At 40.6% G+C, this 10,417-nt stretch overlaps 1 protein-coding gene across 2 annotated transcripts in view; it reads left to right on the top strand.

Moving 5' to 3' along the window:
* The window catches only part of ARMC1 (armadillo repeat containing 1), a 61,114-nt gene that overhangs the window by 46,952 nt on the left and 3,745 nt on the right, over positions 1–10,417 (top strand). For both annotated transcript variants that reach the window (XM_019527730.1, XM_019527729.1), the window contains exons 4-6: positions 1,783–1,972; positions 9,905–10,021; positions 10,135–10,209. In XM_019527730.1, the coding sequence (XP_019383275.1) occupies positions 1,783–1,972; positions 9,905–10,021; positions 10,135–10,209 (382 nt within the window). The remainder of the gene's footprint in view (positions 1–1,782; positions 1,973–9,904; positions 10,022–10,134; positions 10,210–10,417) is intronic.

The following is a 10,417-nucleotide window of genomic DNA, read 5'->3' as shown; positions in this document are numbered from 1 at the left end:
AAATTTTTTTTTTTTTTTTTTTTTTTTGCTTCAGCATTGTTCTCAGCTGTAATGTCAGGATAGAAGAAGTGTGTTAAACAAACGGAATGGAAAGGAAGAGAACTCTGAAGGTGCAAGTTAGCTGCCCTGGTGTGATGTCTGTTTTCAAACAAAGCAGCAAATATTGTAAGATAAATTGCAAGTTGACACTGTAGTAGATCAGTGGAACATACCAGTGGCCTGTTTAATTTGGTAGTGATCAAGCATGAGAGAATCGCTTGTAAAAAGTTGTATAACATCTAAATCAGTGGTCTCCAATCTTTTTAAGTAGGAGATCATCTTTGGCATTTAAAAGGAACTCACAGTCTACCGTGTGCCACTGCCACCCCTCTCCCCCCACCTGCCCAGCAGGTAAGTCTGTGGGGAGGGAAGAGGGGGGGCAGATGGAGGCAGAGGGAGAAAAAATTATTTGGGGGTGTGCCTCCCCAGCAGGTAAGTCCCACCTGGCTGGGGCCCCACTCTACCTACCCTTGCTCCTGCCTCTGTGTGGCACTGTCCTTCACCACAGGGGCCTCAATATAGCCCCTGCCCATTCCCTCCCCATGGACTGACCTGCTGGGTTGGGGCACGCATGTGCATGCACACTGTCATTCAGCCACCTATTCCAGCCTTGGATCGATTCCAAGAGGCTCTGAGATCTACCGGTTGATCGACATCCGTTGGTTGGTGACCACTGATCTAAGTGTTGTTATTTTTAAAGGAGTGCTACCTTGTTTGTATTTCTGACCTGATTGGGAGCATCTACAAAAAGGGTGTGGGGTAGTGGTTGGAGCCTTCATAGTTTCTATTCCTTTCTTCCACTGCTGACTTTGTATACATTTGAACAAGTCATTTAGCCTCTGTGACTCAATTCACGTGTCTCTAACATGGGTATATTCTGTATTATGGAAGATAGAGATGAGCTGCTTTTATCCATACCACTTTGAAATCACTAATAATATTTAATGAAGATTAAAGTGACAGCTGTTTTTACGTATCTTCAGCTGAATTTGCTTTGCTGTTGTAACAAAAGTTCAAGCTACATCAACATAGTTTTGAGAACTTAAGATATATTGATTAAAATGTTATGTCTGTCTATAAAAAACAAAACACAGATGCAAGCTGTTGTTATGCAACTGTTCTGCATGGTTCTGTAGCTATACAGGAGTAGCAAAGCTGCTCCATTTTTAACCCTGTTCATTCAAGGTCAAAGTTAGATAATTTAGCCAACTTGAATTACTACAGGATTATGTAGGCATAACATAATATAGCATCTGATGTGTGCTCCCAAGCAGCAGCTAAAATGTATGTTTGTCTACACCCTCAGCTGCATCTGCAGTGTTATTAAATAGAACACCGTGGTGTTGGCTCGTACATCCTAATCAATGTAAAATAAAAGTGAGGGGAATTCCATATCCTTCCAAAAAAGGGGTGGTACTTAATGTTTTCAGCTTTCTAAAATAGTATAACATAGTGTAGAAAAAATAAGGCAAAGAGTTCTTATTACAGCATTAAAACAGTAATGGTGGAATAAAAACTCATGTGTAATAATGACTCAATGACTCTGGCTTCCCCTCTTGATTGGCAATAACATTGGCATATAAATGATGGCCATTATTTTTTTTCTTGTGTATTAGTTGTATGCAAATGCTTCTGTACTGCAGTGAGCACTCAAGTTACTGAGACATAAACATAGCTGCCTTTGAAATGCAATTGTAAAAATTAATCCTTATAAATCTCTGCCTCTTTTTTTTCTTTCTTAAGGACTACTACACCAGGAGAAACTAAACTTCTGGCCTCTGAAATCTATGACATCCTTCAGTCTTCCAGCATGTCAGATATGGACAATGTAAATGAGATGAATTACCGTCGGCGGAAAGCTCAGTTTTTCCTGGGCAGCACAAATAAACGTGCCAAAACAGTGGTTTTACATATAGATGGCCTTGATGATTCGGTAAGGCAGTTTTAAGTGCTCGTGATCCTTAGGTATCAGACTGGAAACAAAAAGGAAATATTATGATAATGTCCATGTGTGTTATAGTCAAACATACCTTGCACAACAAAGTAGTATGTTCGGACTGGCTGTATACCTGTGTTGCTTCTTTCAGCAATTTCTGTGAATCGCTTTTAAGAAATTGTCCAAGATGTTTGTTATTTTTCTGGCTGATGGCTTTCATAACTTGATATTGTTTTAAAACAATTCTGTTTCCATCTCTGCTAATCGCATTTCCTGTTTCAAGAAGTAACAGAATAAGTCAAATACTAGTCTTGGTTTATGATATTTTGTTTTGTCAGAGCCTTGAGGTCCAAACCAGTCACCTGTAACCCATGAAAATATATATATTTATATGTCATTTTTTTACTAACTTCTTTTACCCAAATTTTTGGATGTATTTTGCAACTTCTTTTTGTTGTCCCTGAGAGATTTCCTGCCATAATGATCAGAATTGCATTTGAGATAATGAGGTCTCACTGAATCTTCTATGCAACGTCAGAATAACTTCTACAGATTTATCTACCATACCCCTGTAGATAACACCTCAGGGCCATGTTTGCCTTTTTACGGCTGCCAGATAACATATAGACTGTTTAAGTGTATTACCTACAAGTGCACTCTGGTCTCTGCAATCTTCAGTTTTGTACCCTTTTTAAATGATCAGACCTGATATTTTGCTTTCTCGCTTTATGTTTTGTCAAATAAGTGTTGTCAAAGAACCCAGTATATATATCAGTTAGCATTCTCTTCCTTGTGTTTTCTTCTGAGGGTGTTTTTAGCTCCTTTTGAAATTAGATGCTGCTCCAAGTTACTTATTATGCATGGTTTAAAAAAAAGGTCTTGCAAGATCCTTGCTCACTGAGTAGAAACAACTCTTTTTTTGCCAATAACACTTGCTTTTGTATTCTCAAACCAGTTTTCAGTTCGTTCTACTACTTCTCTCCTATTATGTTTCTTATCTTGTAGCTGATTTGTTTATGTATCACAGATTTAAATCGGATTAATTTTCTACTTATTTTGCCTACCAGTTCAGGTACAGATTGCCTTGTAAGTGGACTGAAGCCCACATATCTCAAGTTCTCTGACAAACAGCTCTTTTCAGTTCTGTCTTGAGAGTTGAGACAAATCTATTCATTGCTATCCTAGTAAAAGGTGTGTTATGGTATCCAGAGAACAGAACTGCAGGTTCCTTTAGTTGCCTAGAGCACATCAGAGTTTTTTAAACACATTATAGAAGAAATACAAAAAGATCTGACTGTGTGTTGCCTGGAGTTAACTAAGCTATACACAACTGCTTTAATAGACTGTCAAAGAAATACTGGTGATATTCCAGGTGCCTGGTATAGCACAGCAGTTAAACATGTCTGCAAAGTGTTAGTATTAGGAACTATTAAATGGGAGAGGATGTGAACAGTAAGAACAGCTTTGCTTTATACTGCATTTTATCTCCAAAGCACTTGACAAGACTACTGGGCATGAATGTGCGTTACTGCATGCAGATATAGGCAGGACCTGCCTTAGATTTGCCATTAGATTCCCCACTCTTTCCTTAGCCCAATTAAATGAAAATAAATGATTAAGAACAGATACTGCTTTCTGTTCAAATTAATATAGAGAGGTGGTATGGTCTTCCTATAGACAACAATAAATTTTGGGTATGGAGAATATGGGGGAAAAGTTCTTTGTTTTGTTTTAAAATTCTGTTACAATTCTTTGACTACGTCTGCAGCAATTTACATTTTTGGATGAATTATTTTTTTTGGTCTACAGATTTGTCATCCTTAACCTAGTATAAATTCCTTTTGGTGGATTTTATTCTACTAGAATGATTGCTTTGAAATTTAGACTTGGAGGCCTCAGTTAGATTTTGAACAATTTTATTTAATAAAAAGCTACATTTTACAGAATTTGACTAATAAGTGTGAGCACAAAAAAAAATGTAGCAGCCTCAGACTGTAGTATCTGCTGTTCAAAAAGACTTTCTAGTGGTCATAGAAAATAAACTGGAATGATCTTTCTTGGACATTGAGTCTAGTACCTTGCACTTGCAGGCAACCATTTGTCCACAAATGCATCTGTTCTGGCCCTTTTTCCTTCACCACCATAACAAAGCACTGACTGGGTGGTGGTATGAGGAAACCCCTGCTATGTGGCACCAGTAAAGAAAGCTGGTGGGGGAGTATTTACTAGGATCTGAGCATCTGAACATACTGTATATTAATCTCAGGCTATTAGGGAAGAATATTTTCTGGACCCCCAATCTGGTGATTGATTTGACCTGAAGAGCATGAGCAAGATCCTCCAGCCAGATACCTCAGAAATATGCATGTATCTGCAGAAACACCAGCGCATTACTAAATTTCATCTCAATGTTGCCACTGGCCACTTCAACAGAAGACCAACAAAAAAACTCATAAGTGTCAAGAAAGTTTCTGGGGAGGGGGCATTCCAACATATGTACTATTGTTCCATAGATTTTTTAGGGTCAGAAGAGACTGTGGTAGGTCACTGAGTCCAACCCCCTACCCTGGGCTAGAAAGAGCGCTGGGGTCAAATGACCCCAGCCAGGTGCTTGTTCAATCTCCTTTTAAAGACCCCCAGGGTAGGGGAGAACACCACCTCCTTTGGAAGCCCATTGCAGATTCTGGTAACCCTTACTGTGAAAAAGTTCTTCCTGTTGTCAAATCTAAATCTGCTCTCTGTCAGTTTGTGGCCATTGTTTCTAGTTACCCCAAAGGGCCCCCTGGTAAACAGAGTATTTCTTATTGCTTGTTCTGTTCTGCCCACTTTTCCAACCTGTCCAAATCCACCTGAATCTGTTCCCTGCCCACCCGTGTGTTAAATTTACCCCATAATTTGGTGTCATCTGCAAATTTGAACAGTGCTCTCCACGCCTTCATCCAAGTCACTGACAGAGATATTGAACAGCACTGGTCCAAGGATCGACCTTGGGGGACCCCACTGCCCACATCTTTCCAGGTTGATACTGACCCATCCACCACGACTCTCTGGGTGTGTCCCATAAGCCAATTCATCACCCACCTGACCCACGTAATCATCCATGTCACAGCCGCTTAGTTAATTTATAAGAATGGGATGAGACACCATATCTAAGGCCTTTTTAAAATCCTAGTAAATGACATCTACCTCGACTCCTGCTTCTAAGCATTTTGTGACCTGGTCATAAAAAAGAAACAAGGTTAGTCGGGCAAGATCTACCTGCTATGAATCCATGCTGGTTGCCTTTCATTATTTTTCCTGCTGGACTGCCACAAATGTGATTCTTAATAATTTTTTCAAAGGTTTTCCTAAGGATAGAGGTGAGACTAACTGACCTATAGTTACGCGGATCCTTCTTCCTCCCTTTCTTGAAAATAGGGACCGCATTTGCCCTTTTCCAGTCACCTGGGGCCTGTCCTGAGTGCCATGAGTGCTCAAACAGTTTTGCCAGTGGTTCTGCTCTGACACTGGCTAATTTCCTCAGCACCCAGATCATCTGGGCTTGCTGACTTAAATATGTCCAGCCCCTCCAAACGTCCCCTCACTAGGTCGGTGTTAACTGTTGGTGTGCTGGTGTCCCTCTTCTGCCTGTCTATAATCCATCTTGGAGACAAATGTTCAAGAATACGGATGCCAAAAACTCACTGAAGAGCTCAGCTTTGTTGCTCTTATCTGTCACCAATTGCCCTAGTCTGTCCTGTAGGGATCCTTTCTTGCTGTACACCTTTTCTTTGCCCCCTATATACCTGAAGAAGGACTTTGTGTTGTCTTTAATGTTTTATGCCAGCCTGAGTTCCATTGCTGCTTTGGCCTTTCTCACTGACTCCCTGCAAGTGTAAGCCAAGTAGGTATACTCCTTGGTGGCTACCCCCTTCTTCCACAGTCTATATGCCCTTTTTTTTTTGCCACTATGCTTTCCTGAATTTCCCCGTTCAGCCAAGAGGGTTTCCTGGCCCCTCTGCCTCCCTTTATGTGCAATGGGATTGTTCCCTTCTGTGCCCAAAGGATCATTCCCTTGAGGAACAACCACCCTTCCTGGACTCCCAACTCACCAGTGCTCCTGTCCTTCAGTGACTCTCTTACTAATCTCCTGAGCTCGTTGAAGTTAGCCTTTCTGAAGCCTACCTCTTCTGCCCTACTGGTTATCTTTTCCACCTTTTGCTGGATATTGAATTCCAACAATTGGTGGTCACTGTCCCCTAGGTTACCCTGTATGTGCAGGTCTCCCACCAGGCCATCCCCTGTAGCAAACACCAAGTCGAGTAAGGCACGTCCGTTAGTGGGACCGTATGCCTCTTGTGTTAGGTGAAGGTCCTGTATGCAGGTTAAGAACCTACGTGAACGATCAGATCTAACTGATTGCTCCTCCTGGCAGATGTCAGGGTAGTTTAGGTCACCCATAACAACCAGGTCCCTTGAGTGTACTGCCTCTGAGAGCTGCCTTGAGAATTCCAGGTCTAGCTCATCTTCCTGGTTTGGCGGTCTATAATAGACCCCCATTACCAAATCCCTTTCACCCCAACCCCCTTGTATTCCAATCCACATTACCTCAATTTGCCCATCTTCTGATCCCATCTTGGTTATGGAAGATGTGTATTGCTCCTTAGCATAGAGAGCAATTACTCCCCTCTCCCTTCTTTTCCTCCACTCTATTACGTCTGTACAGCCTGTAGCCCTCAGTGCCTGCTGCCCAATTGTGGGTATGGTCCCACCAGGTTTCAGTTAATCCAGCCAGGTTGAAGTCTTTGTTTGCAAACAGGAGTGTGAGTTCCTTCTGCATGTTCCCCATGCTCCTAGCATTAGTATAGAGACACTTAAGCCCCCCGATAGGTGCCCTTGGTACCCTGCTGTCCTGATGCCCATCAGGCCCCCTACCAGCTTCCAAGAATGCCCCTATCCTACGATACTGTTCCTTCCATACATTTGTTAGGTTCTGTCTCAAAGCAGTTCAAGTTACTTGCCTCACTCTTTGATCAGAAGTCTATTTCAGACCTTTACTCCTTTTACTAGTAGAAACCTTTTCTAATTTCCAATCTAGGAAGATGTTGTCTATGTAACTTTAGCAACAGTTGATTGTAGTTCTGTCAACTCCAAATAATGTGGATGGTTTGAGAGCTAAAGTTAAATTTTAGCACTTTTGATATAGGCCAATGAAAAGGTGTTTGCCATCCACCTTTCTCCCTCTTCAGCTGTAAATAATGTCCACCATAATTATGCTACAGTGCATATAATTGTCTGATTACTTTTGGGAACAGATTTGTTTCATATATGCACCACAGACTTGACTGATTCATTGTGGAAAGTGCACAAGAATTCTAGATAATGCCTTTGCTAAACCTAGACCCTTTAGCTTGCTGAGGAAATCTCTCCCAGTTTGTATACAATACAGCGTAAGCATAATTGCCAACTTTTAGACAAGTTATGCTAAGAACATCTGTCCAATTAGACTGAAGAATGCCAAGCCTGCTCCTAGTGAAGCAATGTATACAACTGTGATTAGTTTTTAGCCTCTGAGTAGTGTTTTACCATCAAACCCACTATGGGTGACTGGTACCTCCCGTGTCTGGGGGTGGGTACCAGCGACCAATCAGCAACTGGAGGGGGGTCCCCCCCCAGCGTCTGATCGTTGACCCCAGAAGCACCAGCGGCAAAACCAGAAATGCTGCTGGCGCTTCTCTCGGTGCTTGCAGTCCCTGAATCTTGGAGGGGCGGGGCCACTGGCTGGCGCCTCTCTTGGTGCCCCCACTCCCTGGCCAGTGAGGGCCAACCTCAGGGCAGGCATGTGTCCCCCTATGTATTGCCTATGAAATCCACTATAGAATAAGATTTATCCCCATTCAGGGCAGTTGAAGCACAGAAGTTATATGAGTTGACCAAGATTTTAGAAAGGGATTGGAGATCCATATTAGTTGGTGTGCATCTATATAATTTTTGATTTTTTTTAGTCTGCTAAATCATTTTGCTTCTCATGCTATATATCCTCAATAGCCAGAGACTATTTCATTTTTCACTTGTACAGTGCAATCTGTCTTGTGCACAAAAAGTGTTCTTTGCAGCCATTTGGCCTGATCCTCACATTGTAATTGCAGCTTTTTCATACTGTCAGATGTGTTTTGACACTTCACGTTTGCATGAAGTAAAAGGGAGTATGAAGAATTGTTGGGGGGTGGGGTGTTGCCTCTGGATAGACTAGCTTAAGTAGGGTGTTAATGAAATTAATATACCACTTTCTGTGTTGAAACCAGAACTGTCATAAGTACTGATCAGTAATTACAATATAACAACAAATATTAATATGCTTGTATAGCATCTTTTCCTTTAAGGATCTTGCAGCACTTTTACCATTAAGTGATTTTGAATCTAGCACCTGATTTTAGATGAAACCATGAAGGTATATTTTGTTATCCCACTACAGCAGTGATCTTTAACCAGAGTGCCACAAGATCCTTTCAAGGGTCCTGTGTAATGTTACAGTATCACTGTTAGGTATGCAAACATGGCTCACAAATTAGAGATGTAGTTTGCCATGTTAGTCTGAAGTCAAGCAGAGGCAGGGTAGATTTGTACCTTATAGACTAACCAAAGTAGGTAGGTTGACAGACTAATGTATTGCAAGCTTTCATGAGCTGAAGCTCACTTCATCAGATGAGCATTTAAGCATGTAATGAAATAAGCTTTAGCTCACAAAAGTTTGTGCTATATATTTGTATCTATCTACTCTAGTTAGTCTGCAAAATGTAAATCTACTCTGCCTTTCACAACATAAAACTCAGAGATTTCAAGTAAGAATCCCTAGCATTAAAAATCTTTTGACCTGTTGCGGTCTTTCTGAGTTCTTTGCAATAAAAGAACTGCTTTTTTTTGTTTCTGTGCTCAAAAAACCAAATGAAAACTAAGGCCTGACATTTTAACAGAGATACGTTAAGCCTCATAGGGGGTGCCTTGAGTTTTTTAAAAGGTTGGGACTGTGCTAATAGCAGTTCTTAAACTTTTTAGACTCCAGGCACCCCTCAGAAGATGCCAGCTCTTGACACACTCTCATTTTTTAACTGTGGGGAAAAAAATTGTGCAGTGCTTTTGTTGCAAAGAACTTAGATTCCACAACAGGTGAGTAGTTTTTGAATATTAGGGATTCCTATATGAAATCTTCAAGTTTGTTGTGAATCATATGTAGGTGTTTGTACACTTCACAATAATAATATAGCGTGGCTCAGCAACACCCTGGTTGAAAAATCACTGTAGTATAGAATAGGGGTTTTTTCCCCCTCCCTGTGGTAGCAGTGCCCTAATAGCTGTTTTATTCTATTGTAATATTTTTTTCTAAATAACTAAAAATTTAATGAAACTTACTAAGGTATTATAGATGCACCTGGTACAGGTCAGTGTATTGTTGCACAGTAGGCATTGTCAGTTTCCATGGATTATTTTTCCTTTGAAATAAGTTGTTTGATAAAAAACATTTAAGTTTATTCTGTGCAGTAATAACCAGGAGCGACTGCAGAAGAGGTAGCTAAAGAATACAACAGCTGTTTTGATGCATTCAGTCAGTGTGGTTACAAGGTGTCTGATAAATGGCTACTTAAACACCAACTACTTATCAATGAGCACTTCTGCCAATCAGAACTAAACCACAGGGGACTGTTTAGCTAATCATACAGAGAAAAATATTCTTTGCTTTTCAGCCCTTTTCCCTAATTATTTATGGTTGATTCCACCCTTGTTTGACTTCTAAAATAAAAGGAACAAATGTTTTTAACTCTTATGATGAAATATATACCAATATTAAATAGCATTGTTTGTATATTAAGAATACATGTTGTTGGCATGATTGCTTTTCTTTTACAAAATTGTTTCAATGTGCATGTTAATACTTCAATTACTTTTTTTTAGTCTCGAAGGAATCTTTGTGAAGAAGCCTTGTTGAAAATTAAAGGAGTTATTAGTTTTACTTTTCAAATGGCAGTTCAAAGATGTGTGGTCCGAATTCGCTCAGACTTAAAAGCAGAGGTAAGTTCCCTTAACTACTGTGCTTGCTTTCAGGCCTTCCCATTGCTTTCAATTATGTCTCTTTTAAGACCGTCTTAAGTTTCCATGCTTTTTCTTTTCTCCCCCTGTTGTAGGCTTTGGCAACAGCAATAGCATCAACCAAAGTTATGAAAGCACAACAAGTTGTGAAAAGTGAAAGTGGAGAGGAGGTAAGATACAGATCATTTTAAACAGAAGCTGATCACTTGGGTTCTTCCTAACTGAATTATGTCTAGCAAGAGATGCAGTGGACAACATCTTGTACTTCTGGAGCATAAAAGCAGTGACAGAGGGTTTAAGTATGCCCTGCATAGTTGTGCATCCATATTTTCTCTCATATAACCCAAATCTTTCCCTGCCTACCCCCCCCCCCCCCCC

This window comes from Gavialis gangeticus, unplaced genomic scaffold (genome assembly GCF_001723915.1).
Source record: "Gavialis gangeticus isolate Ggan-Ray unplaced genomic scaffold, GavGan_comp1, whole genome shotgun sequence".
Lineage (NCBI taxonomy): Eukaryota > Metazoa > Chordata > Crocodylia > Gavialidae > Gavialis > Gavialis gangeticus.
Note: the sequence above shows the minus strand (reverse complement) of the source record. Positions and strands in the feature narration are given on the sequence as shown.